The sequence below is a fragment of the Protomyctophum bolini genome (genome assembly GCF_963924005.1).
Source record: "Protomyctophum bolini genome assembly, chromosome: 3".
Taxonomy (NCBI): domain Eukaryota; kingdom Metazoa; phylum Chordata; class Actinopteri; order Myctophiformes; family Myctophidae; genus Protomyctophum; species Protomyctophum bolini.
In genome coordinates this window covers 51069087-51085708 of record NC_137864.1, presented here as the reverse complement: position 1 = coordinate 51085708, position 16622 = coordinate 51069087, and the positions used below count along the sequence as shown (strand labels likewise).

Here is a 16622-nt window from a genome sequence, read left to right as displayed (position 1 = left end):
AATGTGTAGCTAGTACTGGTTACTCTAAAGGTTTGAACATCATTAATTAGGATTCAGGAAACGCCAGGAGAAATTGGTCGGAGCAAAACAGCTGATTTGGGTACCTGGGGGGGGGGGGGGGGGGGGGGGGTGAGAAGGAGAGAAAGAACTCAAAATAATGAGGAACAATCTGTGATGCCTTATTATGGTGATTCAAAGAGACATCATCAACTGTCTGGGAGTTAAAACGCCTAAATAAGCAACGACACTTTACAAACAAGCACAAATAAAACAAACTACACTTTAGAAACACGCCTAAATAAGCAACGACACTTTACAAACAAGCACAAATAAAACAAACTACACTTTAGAAACGAGCCTAAATAAGCAACGACACTTTAAAAACAAGCACAAATATAACAAACTACACTTTAGAAACACGCACAAATAAATGATGATTTCCTGTATTTGGATATTTAATATATAAATAGATATATAAATATAAGTGTGTATTCGTACGTCTCTAAATGTTATGATGAATTGAAAATGGTGGACCCTCTTAAAACAAGTGTAATACTTTAAGATGTCGTCCTCCACTCACAGTTGACAGTTTTTGTATTGAGTTGTAGCCTACTTGAAATGTACTGTAAATACTTCAATCAAATAATACATAAATCAATCAATCAATCAATCAATCAATAAAAACAACTACACATTAGAAGCAAGCCCCAAAACCAGCAACCGGCATTATAATAAGAGCACAATATTAAAACTACCAATAATATTTACAAGCAACTTTACGGAAAAACCCTATAATGAGCAGACATGGCAACGCTGCCTAACGGTCATCATGAGCGCACGCGCACCAGTCATAATTTACGACAGCTGCGTGCATTTTGCGGCTGTGTTTTCTTTCCACAGGGAACCTGAAACAGAAACAGTGGGGAGTCAGACAGACAGTCCTTTGGAGGAGAGGAGGAAGATGTGAATGCAGTGAGAGTTTTAAAAGTAAGACATTTAAAACACGTACATAAATAATGTGTCCATGAATATGGACACATTATTACTCGTCAGCTCGGCTACGAACAACAAAAACAAGAATCTCTCGAGCTGGCTGTTGTAAACAAGCTAGCTTAACAGCATAGCCATAAAGCTCCCTCGTATTTTGGGCTTTTTCTGAGATGAAATACGAACAATTGTCGACTTGTCGTTATTGTACACCAATACACTGGCTAATTGATAGCCATTTACCGCCGACTGTGTGCTAAAATCGACCGACGTTCTTGTATCGTCGTTTGTTTCTTTGACGAACTTTGTGCTAACTTGGCTAATCGATGCATATCGGCCACGGCAGGGAGGGTTCAGACTCTGTTTGCTTTGGATAGATAAGAGCAAGGCTGTTCAAGTTATAAACGTCGATGCAAAAACACTGGTGACTCAGTTTGAAAAATAAGAAGAACGGGTCACCATGTTGGGCTGAGAAATGTGAACAGTTGATATTTGCATAGGACTGTATAGCCCCATAATGTGCCCTCCCTACGCTCATTCTGTAGCTAGGGAGAGGGCACATATGGGGCTAAGGACTGTATATTTGTACGTCATTAGATAAATGTTCAGATTAATTGAATATGAAGGACCCCAAAGGAAACAAGCCGTAGTGCTTTCTTGGCTTATAAATCCTCTTTAAAGGAGAATTCCATACTAAAAGGTAGCCTCTAAAATTTTGGGCTAACTAAAAGGCTTTCTTACCTTTCTTTGTTTGTTACGTCCCCATCAAAGAGGTCCAGGTGTTATTTTGTGCAAAAGCTCCAGTGTTGAACTGTACTTTCCTGAGCTTTTTTCCCCCTCCTGCAATAAGTTGTGATTGTTAATACAAGTATTCAATCAATAAAAGCACTAAGCAAGTCAGTGTATTTTGTCACCTTCAGGAAAGCGTGAGCGAGAGAAGATGGTGAAAGACCCTGCGTGGTGATACGATGGAAGCGTTGGGACAGGAGCACGCCGCGTGCACTTCTTCTAGACCATGGCTCAGTCACCCCGAAGACCCAGAAGGCTCAACTCTGCTTTGGAAACTCCCAGACTGCCTCTCCACCTTCGAGAACAACAACAACACCACCACCTCCACCTTTACAAACAAACCAGTATGTACTACTCTAGACCTAGAATGCCTGTGATCATTTAATTATACTTCGTACATTTTCATGTATCATAGGCATAGATACGTCTCACTGAAATCCTGTTCGGGCTTAAAACCGGCGGGCTAAATGTGATGAATGCTCCGTTTGTACTCACCCATTAAATAATTCCAAAGACGTGGAGTGAAATATGGTCCTCTATTTTTATATCCATGTGAAAGTTCTGGCACAAAACGTGTATTTAGTGAATTATCTCCACTTTTTCAAGAGATGCACACGGACATCTTTCTCTCTGGGGCGAGGGGGGCCGGAACAATCGATGAACTGATTTTACAAATATGTCCTGTTTACCGCAGACGTCATCACCAATTGACCAGGGAAACACAAAAGTTTGCAGTCACACAATTGGCAGGTGGTGTGATTAATTACCCAGCACCTATCGCAAAGCACCTGCCAATTGTGTGAACGCAAACTTTTGTGTTTCCCTGGTCAATTGGTGATGACGTCTGCGGTAAACAGGACTGTCAGGATGTATTTGTAAAATCAGTTCATCGATTGTTCCGGCCCCCCTCGCCCGGAGAGAAAGATGTCCGTGTGCATCTCTTGAAAAAGTGGAGATAATTCACTAAATACGCGTTTTGTGCCAGAACTTTCACAGGGATATAAAACTAGAGGACCATTTTTCACTCCACGTCTTTGGAATTATTTAATGGGTGAGTACAAACGGAGCATTTATCACATTTAGGCCGCACATCTTAAAGTTCTACCAGAAATCAAGGAGGGTGATCTATGGCTCATGTATGTGAAATACTGTACATACTGTATGTAACAACAAGAGCCGTTCTAGGGCTAACGTCTATATGGCTGGTTAAGACTTACCGGTGGCTTCCGTGTGCGGTTGTGGTTGAGGGTTTAGGATAGGGTTAGTAATGTTGAACTATTGGGGTGTCAAACTAACGTCACTGAGCGACACTGACGAGTGTTTTTTTTTGCAAAACTAATGCTTGGAATGGATTCAGCATCATGAAAACCCCTTAGTTTGACACATCACATAATATTTTGCCTTCTATAGATAGATAGATAGATAGATAGATAGCTTTATTGTCATTCAGCAGATACATAAAATGCATAAGAGAACTAATGCATGCTAGTTAAAAGAGCTAAAATACTATTAAAATCTAAAATCCACTTAAAAACAAATAAATTAAAAAGCACCATTAGTTCATAGGTAGCCTATAGGTTGTAATTGGTATGGTCACATATTATGCCAATTATGAAAATTGCTCAACATATGCAAGTTAGCATCCGGCAGTTTCTACATGCTGGACCCATACTCAACATTTCTAACATAAAACCTTGGTGTACTCAACATGTCCGGGTTCACAATGGGGCTCTATGGCTACTAGACTATAGGGTTAGTAATGTCGAATTATTGGGGTGTCCCAACTAACGTCACTGAGCGTCGCAACGCAACGCGCTGAACACGCCGTCGAACACTTTGTGTGGAGACGCCGTCTGTGACTACGTCGGCTCCACCACGGGCGACGGCAACATTTATGGATTTATTATGGGTAAAAGTAGACCTATCTACATCGTTTGTGGTTTTAATAAAAGTACATGCGTTTGTATGACAATAATCAACATTATCGAGAAGTATAACCCAGACAGCTATGATGATTAAACCACAGACGACCTCAAGGTATTTAATCAAACTGAAGGGATTTTATTTGTCGATAATGACCACCGGGCCCGTTTATTTATCCTGCTTATTACAAGGCTACTTAATGAACCCCTAATTGCTCCTGATGTGCTGTTTGGTGCCTTGCATGGTTTCCGCCGCCATCGGTGTGTGGATGTGTGTGCACTGTGAATATAATGCACAATCTACGTATAGCGCCTTGGATAAAGCCAAGGCGCTATATAAATGCACCATTTACTGTACCTTATTGATATCGATATCTTAGCACCAGAATGACCGACCTGTCTGGATGGATACATATCAGTGGTCCATCCATTGTGTGACCTGCTTAACGAATGACGGCAAAAAGGCAAAGATCTGTGTGTGTCCCCCATCCCACCCCCACCCACCACCTCCTCCACGTCAAGGTGTAGTTAGATGTCGGTCCTCCCTCCTCCTCATCTTCTGCGCGGCAGACTATATAGCTTAGTAAGTTAGTAATCTATAATTCTATACTGTAGCTGTAAATGGCAGATGTTCTGTCTGAAGCAGTCAAAGCCAAGGAGTATGCTGCAACACTAATTATCTAACTAAAAAAAGAATAGTCAGCAGAAACAAACTATCGTGATAATGGCTGAAAAGATACTGTGATATAATAATTTCGCCCACCCTTACCTCAAATCATTTTTTTATTTATTATTTAGGGTATTTTAGATAAGCGTTCTTTTTGTATGCATTTGTATATTGTATGAAACCATTAATTTATTAACCACTTTCAACGTAGCCTCGGAAACCCAGGCGTTTTTATTTCCAGGTAGAAGAAAAAAGGTGGGTCACAGTCCACTTCAATTCGGCATAGCGAATGTTGATCACTGATTTCTGATCCTCTGCACCTTTGTTAAATTGACACACACACACACACACACACACACACACACACACACACACACACACACACACACACACACACACACACACACTCCTCTCTCTCTCTCTCTGTTGCTCTAATTAATTAGTCTCATGTCACGCAGCTGCGTCTAGATTCTCTCGCCGGGAGCTGCCTATGACATAGAAACTAGAAAGCAGAGGTGGACCCCAGGCTACTGACATAGAAAGCAGAGGTGGACCCCAGGCTATAGAAAGCAGAGGTGGACCCCAGGCTATAGAAAGCAGAGGTGGACCCCATGCTATAGAAAGCAGAGGTGGACCCCAGGCTATAGAAAGCAGAGGTGGACCCCAGGCTATAGAAAGCAGAGGTGGACCCCAGGCTATAGAAAGCAGAGGTGGACCCCAGGCTATAGAAAGCAGAGGTGGACCCCAGGCTATAGAAAGCAGAGGTGGACCCCAGGCTATAGAAAGCAGAGGTGGACCCCAGGCTATAGAAAGCAGAGGTGGACCCCAGGCTATAGAAAGCAGAGGTGGACCCCAGGCTATAGAAAGCAGAGGTGGACCCCAGGCTATAGAAAGCAGAGGTGGACCCCAGGCTATAGAAAGCAGAGGTGGACCCCAGGCTATAGAAAGCAGAGGTGGACCCCAGGCTATAGAAAGCAGAGGTGGACCCCAGGCTACTGACATAGAAAGCAGAGGTGGACCCCAGGCTATAGAAAGCAGAGGTGGACCCCAGGCTATAGAAAGCAGAGGTGGACCCCAGGCTATAGAAAGCAGAGGTGGACCCCAGGCTACTGACATAGAAAGCAGAGGTGGACCCCAGGCTATAGAAAGCAGAGGTGGACCCCAGGCTACTGACATAGAAAGCAGAGGTGGACCCCAGGCTACTGACATAGAAAGCAGAGGTGGACCCCAGGCTACTGACATAGAAAGCAGAGGTGGACCCCAGGCTACTGACATAGAAAGCAGAGGTGGACCCCAGGCTATACTTTCAACGTGGCGTCCCTATTTTTGAATCTCATGGTGGGCTGAACATTTTCAGACATTTTCTCTTATCGGCCCCAAAACAATAGTGAAAATAGTGGGGGGGCGGGGTTGCTAGTGGATTTTAGAATTGGGGCCATAAGGTAACTTTTGTTCATTTCTTTGTGAAATGATGGCCCTGGGCTGCAGTCACCCTTTCATTCTAACAAAGACATTCCAGGGAAAGCAGGCCAGCAGGTTAAATGGAGCCATGTTTCTGTGGAGAAAGGAACAATGCGGTCGACGGTCTCTGGCACAGTGACCTAGTTAGTTAAAATACTAATGCTACCTGTTATTATCTGTAATGATATTTAAGGGCGGCCATCTCTAAGGAAAACGCATGCTAACACAACAGTGATATATGTGTGTTACCATGCATTGATTCTGAAGTTTATTACACACAGAGTCATATATACAGTAGTAGGACAGTAGATCTATTACGTCCTCTAGTAGATTATGGAAACTATGATAAGAACAGAGTGAGCAGGAACACGCTTGCATCTCATATCATACTGTACATACAGTCAGGCCCTCTGATACAGTAGTAGACAGTCATCATGTCATGGTTATCAATATGCTTTATGCAGCGATGTGTCGTCTGAGTCAGGCAGCTGAGGCCGGTAACCTTAACATTATCCACAGGGAAAAATACAGATTGTTAAATCAATGGTAAATTGTGCATTTATATAGCGCCTTTATCCAAGGTGCTTTACATAGATTGTGCATTACATTCACCCATTCACACACACATTCACATAGATTGTGCATTACATTCACCCATTCACACACACATTCACATAGATTGTGCATTACATTCACCCATTCACACACACATTCACACACTGATTGCGGCGGAAGCCATGCAAGGGACCAACCAGCACATCGGGAGCAATTAGGGGTTCAGTGTCTTCTTGCCCAAGGACACTTCGACATGTAGACAGGAGGAGGAGGAGCCGGGATTCGAACCGCAGACCCACGGATCACGACCTGCTCTACCTCTTTGAGCCACAGTCGCCCCTTGACAGCTCTCTAGTTTCTATAATATTATTAATATTATTATTAGTAGGAAAGTTAGTGATGCGTTGTTTACAAGGTGGAAAGTGCTTGTTGGGGATTTGGGATATCTTGTGGTATGCCAGACGACGTGTCATCCCTCCATTTTGATGCGCTGTGTTTTAACAGCGTGCGACAGACGGACAAATCTCCGTTTTGCTATGCACATAATCGAGTGTATCAATACTACATTTTTGTGCGTGGTATTTAGCTATTTTTAGAAGAAAAAATAAAAAGAGGGGTTTAATTACTTGGTTTAAAATAATGTCCGTATGTATTTTAAATAGTTACTGTATCGATTTCAAAACATTGTATCGGATGGCCATAATGAACGTAATGTAATGTATTGTTACACCCCTAGTTATGACGCTATGCTTTTCAAGGGTCTTAGTTTTAGGTATTAATATCTGTGTTATCTGGTCTTAGTTTTAGGTATTAATATCTGTGTTATCTGGTCTTAGTTTTAGGTATTAATATCTCTGTTATCTGGTCTCTCCCCCAGAACGACTACATGGACACCAGAATGCCCATGCTGGAGCTGAAAGACGTCCCCCCTCCTCAATACCACCCCTCTTCATCCCACCCCTTCCCTCTGCCCCCCCTGCCCCCTCCTTGCTTGCCAGCTCCTCCTCAGCTTCCTCCAGACTCCTACCAGCAGCAACAAGGGCTTAGTAGCCCCAAAGTAAGCATTTGCACTCATTGTGAGCACTGCGGCGGCACGGGCGAATACGGGCTTTCGGGTGGCGTGGGAGTCGGCGATAACCTCGCCCCTAGCGGCGGCGTTCTCTCGCTCTATATGGAACCGTCTAATAATAATAATCATCATAACGCCGCCTCGACTCTCGGTGCGTATCCGCACCACGCTTGCCACGCGAGTGGAGGCGACGCCTTCGGCCCTGGCGGTTACAAGCTGCAGCTGCCCTCGTCCGGTGGCGGCGCCTCCACCCGCCACAAACCCGCTATGTCCGCCGCCCGCTGCTACCTCCCGGGCTGCGCGGGGCTCCTCCACGCCTATCCGTCTGTCCCCTGCAGTCAGCCTTGCCTCTTCCCTGCTCCTCCACCTCCTCCTTCGGCCTCCTCCTCTCTGCCTTCTCTCCTCCCCTCTGTCCTCCCCACCTCTGTTCACGGGTCTTGTCTGGTGTCGGCTGTCGCCTGCTGCCCGCCCTGCGGTGACCACCACCCCTCTCTGCCTCACCACGGTGCCCACCACCCCCACCACCACCATCACGCCACGGCCATCACCACCACCACCTCCTCCTCCTCCTCCTCCTCCTTGGCACACTTCTACTCTAGCCCCATGCACCTAAATGTAGAGCGCACGGTTTGTCTGAAGGGGGCGCACTACTGCCGGGAATGCATGTTGATGAAGGTTGGTAGAATTACCTAGTTTTTTTTATTCGTGTGTGTGTGTGTGTGTGTGTGTGTGTGTGTGTGTGTGTGCGTGTGTGTGTGTGTGTGAAGCACTGGTGGTGTCTTGACTGTGAAAATGGATGTGTGCAAGATATTAGAAAATCATGCGATATTTGATAACGTTGAATACCTCTAACGCGTCATCAGTGCCCATACCCGAGGCGGTGTTGGCGAAAGGGCCTTTCTGTGTGGAGTTTGCATGTTCTCCCCGTGTCCCCTAGGGTACGTACCCTCACAAAAACATGCCGTAATCCTGGTCTCTAAAACTACCTCCCCCTGGCCAGCCGGGGCGCCTGATGGAGGGGAAAGGAACTGGTCGGAATAACGTGTCCCTTCCACGTGCTACGTCCGGCCGGGGAAATTCCCCCCTGTCGGGTGAAAAGAAGCAGCTTGGACTCCTCATGCATAGAAGGAGGCATGAGGTCAGTCCGCTGCCCCCCCAGGTTGGCAGAGGAAGTGTAGCGCCCAGGATTACATTAGATAATTGGCACTGGGTGAAAAAGAAAACTGGGTTACAAAATAGTGGGATAAAAATTTAAAACAAAAAAAAATACGATAAGTAAAAAAAAACTAAAATTGCAGTATATGGTTTTTAATGTATTTTCTTTTTGTGTCAGGTTAAGTTTAGCAAACATTAGTTCAAATATGTAAAAAAAAAAAATCATAAATCTAGCCTATTAAAATGCAATATAATGCCTCTGAACTTTGCCTTTCAGTTGCATTATTGCACATAGCCTAAATGCAAGAATATTCAGATGTAAAATAAAATTATCTTTTTGGATTTCATTTAGTTCTAGTCACATTTTAGTCACCTGGAATGTTTTAGTGTAAATCTACAGTTGATTTAGTCGAACAAAATGTATTTTGGCAGGTCTTGTTGCTGTCACAATGAAATGTCTTTCCTCACGTGCTGAAAATAGCCGATCTACAAGCCCACAACGCGTCACAGCTGGTGGGCTTATTCTGGATCTCTTGTCCACTAGTCTCTTCCTAACATTTTAGTCTAGTTTTTATTTGACAAAATTGTCAGTATATTTAGTCTTAGTTTTAGTCATCATAGTAATTGTTGTAGTATGATATGATCTGAGTGCCTATGCTGTGTACAATGTGCACTCAGATCATATCGTACTACAACAGTAATATCGGGAATATTAACAATTTCTTCCATGAGAGGGGGAGTGGTGGTGGAGTTAGCTGCTATAGCAGACAGTTTGAGGGTCCAATGGAGTTGGGAGGTTTTGTCCAAAGCACTTTTTATGTTCCAAACAGCTCGCAGACGTAAAGGGTGTTCAATAGCACTGATTTATGCCAAAAAAGCCCTTCAAAAATGGAGTTATTGGGTTTCTTCCTGACGGCAACGATATGCCATTTATTTACCTTGCATGACGATACCTCGATGAAGGTAAATCTTTTATAAATATATCTTGCAGCCTTCGTACGACTGTAAATGGATGTTTGTTTATCTGTTGGTATATCATAATATGTATTATTCATGTTGCTCTGTGTTCATCCTGTGTGCGGTCCGTTCCTCCAGCCGGTGAACGGTCCGTTCCTCCAGCCGCTGAACGGCCTGCTGGCCGAGGCGGACATGGGGTGGCCCACCGTGCCCCTGCCCTCTCGCCAGAGCGCGCCCATCCCCGTGCCCATGTGCAACGGCTGTGGCACGTCCTCTGACAGCATGCTGCTGATGCCACCCTCCAGCCTGGGCAAAGGGGGCCAGAAGTACGGTCAGTGGAGGCGCTCGTTTTAACTTTGCATTAACACAATTCATGTACATCAGGGGTGGGCAACTGGCGGCCCGGGGGCCACATGTGGCCCCCACCTTCACTTATTGTGGCCCTCAGGTTAATATCAGAATACTGATATAGTATTGATTCCAGCTGTTTACAATTCCACAACATGCAAAACATGACCCGCTGTAATTACTGTACTTCAGTCTAAATTAGTAGCTCTATGCTCAACACACGTATAATTAAAGGCATTTTAAATTACATAAAAATGTAAATTTTCAGGATTCCAATTCGAATATAGCAAAAATATTAAAAAAAAAGCTTGTAGATCGGCTATTTTTGCTACGACAGTAATATATGGCCCTAGGGAGTGAGTGTGGAAATATAGTGGCCCTCTCCATCGTCAAAGTTGCCCACCCCTGATGTACATGGATCTGAAAAAAGACAGCGACGATCCGGGCATTCAAAAGTTAAAAAGAGAGAAAAGCCCTTTTTATTAAATTAAAACGTCAACTGCCAACATGTTTCGACCAGTAGCTGTACATGGATCTATTATGGTTTATGGTGACTATGAGACACGTTTTATGCCCCTCTACACACTGCACGACTTTCCAAGTCTTCGGATGGTCGTCGGATCGCTATGCACTTCAGTTCCAACTGTCTTGCATTTGGGTATCTTAAGTAACGGGTTAAGTGCTTCAGATTGGGGGCCTTGTCAGCGAGCCAAGACACATTGGTCTTTTTTTAGCGCTGGTGATTTGATGTGGGTTTTTTTTTTTATCGCTATTGGGGAGGAAACATCTATAAAGGAAATGCCCATGACGTTCTGTCTGTGTTCTCCAAGGCTCTCCAGACAGCGGAGGTTCAGAGAACATCCCATAGTTACCCATGACGTTATTCTTTTTTAAATATATTTTTATCCCACGATTTTGTAACTCATTTTTCACCCCTGTGTCAATCATCTAATGTGATCCTGGGCTCTACACACCCTCCACCAACTTTGTCCCCATATATGGGGGACAAGGGGAGACCAACCTAGTCCCCATATATGGGGGACAAGGGGAGACCAACCTAGTCCCCATATATGGGGGACAAGGGGAGAGCAACGGACTTTAACTCATGCTTCCTTCATGCCTGTCCAAGTTGCTCCTTTACACCTGACAGGGGGGAGTTTCCCTGGTTGGACGTAGCGCGTGGAAGGAACACGTTATTCCAACCAGTTCCTTTCCCCTCCATCAGGCGCCCCGGCTGGCCAGGGGGAGGCAGTATAGAGACCAGTTCCTTTCCCCTCCATCAGGCGCCCCGGCTGGCCAGGGGGAGGCAGTTTAGAGACCAGGATTACTGCATGTTTTTGTCAGGGTACCTACCCTAGGGGACACGGGGAGAACATGCAAACTCCACACAGAAACCCATGAAGTTCTGTCTGTGTTTTGAGGCAGCGGTGGCCGAACGGTTTGCGGAGCGGTCTTGATATCGGAAGGTCGCTAGTTCGTATCCCCGGACCGGCACGTTAAAATTACCACCGCTGAAGTGCCCTTGAGCAAGGCATTGAACCCCTACCATGAAATGTTCTATGAGCAGGGCCTGGCTGTAAACAAGTTCTTGAGCTTTAAGTCCAGTTACCCTGGTTAAACATAGTACCTTTCCTTTCCTTAGTCCAGTTACCCTGGGTAAACATGGTACCTTTCCTTTCCTTAGTCCAGTTACCCTGGGTAAACATAGTACCTTTCCTTTCCTTAGTCCAGTTACCCTGGGTAAACATAGTACCTTTCCTCTCCTTTCCCAGGCTCTCCAGACAGCGGCGGTCCAGAGAACATCCCGCCGGTGGGCGTGTTCTGGGACATAGAGAACTGCCACGTGCCCAGCGGCCGCTCGGCGGGCGCCGTGGTCCAGCGCATCCGCAGTCGCTTCTTCCAGGGCCACCGCGAGGCGGAGTTCATCTGCGTGTGTGACATCAGCAAGGAGAGCAGGCCCGTCATCCAGGAGCTCAACAACTGCCAGGTAGAACGCCCAGAAATCATCTTCTATTTAACCCGTTTCTCTGACCTGATGCCAGATTCTACAAATGTCTTCTAGATCATGATAGTTTTCACAAAGAAACGTATGTTTCTATTTCGGTTGTTCTCAAACTTATTTAATGTCAAGGACCCCCAGAGTTATATGTAATTGGCCGCCGACCCCCCATCTGAAAATATGTTGTTCCAACGTACTCTCTGAAGGAATAAATATTAAAAGATTTGAGTCACATTTTCATGATTTAATTCTTTTTTGCAGATCTACAAGCTCGTAGCGTCGTAGCGCGGCACTGAGCTTGTAGATCTGCTATTCTTCAATAGCTAAAGTGTAACGTAATGCTTAATAAATTTACATTTCAAGCACAAACTCAATACAAAGACTGTTAACTGTGAGTGGACGACCCAATTAAGCATTACACTTGTTTACAACAGGGTCCACATTGTTCAATTCATCAAAACTCTTGACTCCTTACTGCCAGGTGTAAAGAAGGGGCTGCTGACTACTGGCCACTTCCGTGTGTATCAGAGGAGACCAACTCGTAGGGGTTGGAACTTGGGAGTGAAAATTCGGAAATTGGCATAACGAACTGTTAGAAAACGGTTGGGGGCTAAGGGGGGGGGGGGGGGATACATGATTGGGGGAAATAAAGGTGACTTCAAACCGATCTCACGTGAACGTTTTCCTTCCTCAGGTGACCGTCGCGCACATCAACGCCACCGCCAAGAATGCCGCCGATGATAAACTTCGGCAGAGCCTGCGGCGCTTTGCAGAAACCCACACCGCGCCCGCCACCGTGGTCCTAGTGTCCTGTGAGTTAACCCCCCTCTAAACCCACACCGCGCCCGCCACCGTGGTCCTAGTGTCCTGTGAGTTAACCCCCCTCTAAACCCACACAGCGCCCGCCACCGTGGTCCTAGTGTCCTGTGAGTTAAACCCACACTGCGCCCGCCACCGTGGTCCTAGTGTCCTGTGAGTTAACCCCCCTCTAAACCCACACTGCGCCCGCCACCGTGGTCCTAGTGTCCTGTGAGTTCCCCCCCCCCCCCCCTCGGCATCACAGAACCGGGCCAGCCGTCTTAGAACGGGGCTTTTTTGTCTGTATCTCAGATGGGTCTCTGTCCCCATGAAGAGGCACACAGGGATTCAGTCGCATACAGCAGTGGGTTTTCAACCCTTTTCATATCCAGGTCCATTATCTAGTCTGCATTTGAGCCACATGGACTTCTACCGTTTGATGAGACTTTAGCCTCTCTGACTCAGATTGTCATGCTGTATTGATGTGGGTACCATTAGGAGAGATAACAAATGTTGAATATAACAATTCCAATACATTCTCTATGACTAATGCAGATGTTTAACAAAATGAAACCAAATGGACCTGTAAGGGTCCCTTTGGTTTCATTTTACACAAGAGTTAAAGCTCTATAAGGGTCCCTTTGGTTAAAGACTTAAAGCTCTATAAGGGTCCCTTTGGTTAAAGAGTTAAAGCTCTATAAGGGTCCCTTTGGTTAAAGAGTTAAAGCTCTATAAGGGTCCCTTTGGTTAAAGAGTTAAAGCTCTATAAGGGTCCCTTTGGTTAAAGAGTTAAAGCTCTATAAGGGTCCCTTTGGTTAAAGAGTTAAAGCTCTATAAGGGTCCCTTTGGTTACCAACTCCATCATTGTAGCTGGGGGCCACCTGGAACCCCCTCAGAGACCACTGGTGGTCCCGGACCACCTGGAACCCCCTCAGAGACCACTGGTGGTCCCCGGACCACCTGGAACCCCCTCAGAGACCACTGGTGGTCCCCGGACCACTGGTTGAGAACCACAAGCTGAACTGACGCTATGCCAATCGTCGCTTAACCCGTTTAGACCGGAGGACGATTCTACAAATGTCTTTTAATCATGACAGTTTTCTGAATAAAACATGTTTCTATATAACAGTGGTTCTGAAAGGGTTAAAACCCCATGTTTCTATATAACAGTGGTTCTCAAACATTTTCATGTCAAGGACCCCCAACATTATCTGTAATTGGCTGCCGACCCCCATCTGAAAATATCTTGTTCTAGGGACCCCCCCCCCCCCCAGAAGCAAAGATAATTCAACACATTTCGTGACTAGGGGGGACTTTGAACTATGAAGCCAGTTAGCCAAAAAACTGCAAATTAATTTGGCTCAACTGTCTTTTCAGTCGTACCTGGGAGCCATTGCTTAATATTAACCCATTTAAGCCGGACGTTGAAATAAAAAAAAAGTCTTCTAAATCATGACATTTTTCTGAAAATGCCCCCCCCCCCCAAGCAAAGATTTTAGTTAAAAACTGAAACTCTGAACGAATATATAGGCAACGATTTGAGGCACATTTTTTTTTTTCACTTAATTTTTATTGAAGTTAGAACAGACACAAACAAAAAAACAACTAACAAGACAATACGGAAAAGAAAAAAGACAAAAAGTAAAAGAAAAAAAGGCTGCATTTTTCATATTACACTAAACATTCAATGAAATTCTATTGCAATATCGCTAGGCTGAGAGAAGAGATTCCACTTTTCCCATTTTTTATAGAATTTATCCTCTTGTAGTCTCAGTATGAATGTTAGTTTTTCCATAGAATGCAGTTCCTCAATAATGTCCATCCATTGATCTTTCGTTGGTGGGTCCTGTTGGTACCAGCGTCGTGTTATTGCTTTTTTACTTGATGCTAAGAGGATCTTGATTAAATATTTATCATGTGTTAGAAAATCTACAGGGATATTTCCCAACAGTAGAAAAGAAACAGACAGAGGTATCTCAAAACACAGAATGGTCTCCAAAGTGGAGTGAATATCCTGCCAGTATTTCTGAATTTTAGGACAAGACCAGAAGATATGAGCGTGGCCCGCTTCCTTGTGGCCACATTGTCTCCAGCAAGGCTGTTCTGTTTTCAGTTGTCTTGCTTTAATTTTGGGAGTAATAAAAAATCTCGTTAAGTTCTTCCAACAGAATTCTCTCCACATTCTTGAGTTGGTGGATGTAATTTGTGTTTCGCACATGTTTGCCCATTCTTCTGATGTGATGGTAATCTCCAACTCTTTTTCCCAATTAGTTTTAATGTACTCTGTGGAGTTAGACCTAGCTGAAAACAGGGCATTATATATACTGGACACTACTCTTTTGGACTCATGTTTGTATGTTGAGGCACATTTTAAACGATTTTTCAAAAATAGCAGAACTACAAGCTCCTGTGCCGCGCTACTACGAGCTTGTAGATCTGCTATTTCTCAATAGCTAAAGCATAACAAAAGTGGTTCCCGCTCAGAATGGGTTAAAACACAATCTCCTGGCCCAGGCGGTGGCGTAACCGTCTGGGCACCCGACTGGTAATCCAGTCGCAGTGTGGCCGCGGGTTCGACTCCCGAGCCCGACACGGCCTTTACTGCATGTCTTCCCCCCCCCATCTCTCTCCCCCGTTTCCTGTCAGCCTACTGTCTGTCCCTATATATTTATAACAATAAAAGGCGCAAAAAAATATCTTAAAAAAAACCACAATCTCCTGTTATTTTGTAGTAATCCTTACACATGTTCCCCCGATCATGACTTGCAGCGGACGTGAACTTTGCCAGTGAGCTGAGCGACCTTCGCCATCGCCACGGTTTCCAGGTGATCCTGGTCCACGGCAGCCACACCTCCCCCGCCCTGCTACAGCACGCCCACCGACACGTCGCCTTCGCCGAGATCACCGCAGACCTGCCGCCGCGCATAGCCATCGATGTTCAGGTAGGACACCCGCTCTGCTCCCCCAACGCCTGGTTATCCCATCCATAGCCATCGATGTTCAGGTAGGACACCCGCTCTGCTCCCCCAACGCCTGGTTATCCCATCCATAGCCATCGATGCTCAGGTAGGACACTCGCTCTGCTCCCCCAACGCCTGGTTATCCCATTCAGGACATAGCCATCGATGCTCAGGTCCATAACGCCCGGTTATCCCATTCAGGACGGGAACCAACGCCTCTTGGTTACGTTATATTTTAGCTATTGAAAAATAGCAGATCTACAAGCTCATAGCGCGGCACCGAGTGCAGTGCAATGAGCTTGTAGATCTGCTATTTTTTTTTTAATCATGAAAATGTGTTGCACATCTTTGAGTAAATATTCTTTCAGAGCGAACATTTTTAACTCAAATCTTTGCTTCTGGGGGGGAGGGGTAACCTGACGCTGCCAGATCCAAGAAGCTTGCTACACAAATTTGTTTCACAGCTTATTGGGATCTCGGGAGCAAATTCGATGACGGGGCTGTTCCTTTTTTTCAAGATACTTGGTAGATGATTGGATGGACCGTCTGTCTATCACCGTGTGGGCGTGCAAACACAACCAATCATATTGACGTGTCTATATAGCGTCACATCCGGTTTCGCACATGTCCCGCCCTTAGCTCACGCTGATTGGTTCGAACCACGAGTCGTTCGGCGTTAGCTCAACTCCCTGAGAGATCCCAGATGGATGCTGTGTTGGGGAACATGGTTACCCAATACCGCCCCCAGCTCACAGAGTCAGGTTAGGGGAGGGGTCCCTGGAACAACATATTTTCAGATGGGGTTCGGCGGCCAAATACAGATGGATAGATAGATAGATAGATCTTTATTTGTCATTGGAACGTGTACAACGAAATTAAAAGTGCCAACCAATCAGTGCATCATATCACAAAACATGCTGTACAAGCTAAAACAAAACACACATGACTTCTTGTT

The 16622-nt window shown here is 45.3% G+C and overlaps 1 protein-coding gene across 2 annotated transcripts in view; it reads left to right on the top strand.

Moving 5' to 3' along the window:
• Positions 1-898: 898 nt before the first annotated feature.
• marf1 (meiosis regulator and mRNA stability factor 1) overlaps positions 899-16622 on the top strand; it is a 49935-nt gene continuing 34211 nt past the window's right edge. For both annotated transcript variants that reach the window (XM_080760139.1, XM_080760138.1), the window contains exons 1-7: positions 899-987; positions 1908-2120; positions 7259-8125; positions 9701-9893; positions 11683-11897; positions 12604-12721; positions 15477-15649. In XM_080760139.1, the coding sequence (XP_080616265.1) occupies positions 1956-2120; positions 7259-8125; positions 9701-9893; positions 11683-11897; positions 12604-12721; positions 15477-15649 (1731 nt within the window). In that variant the 5' untranslated portion in view covers positions 899-987; positions 1908-1955. The remainder of the gene's footprint in view (positions 988-1907; positions 2121-7258; positions 8126-9700; positions 9894-11682; positions 11898-12603; positions 12722-15476; positions 15650-16622) is intronic.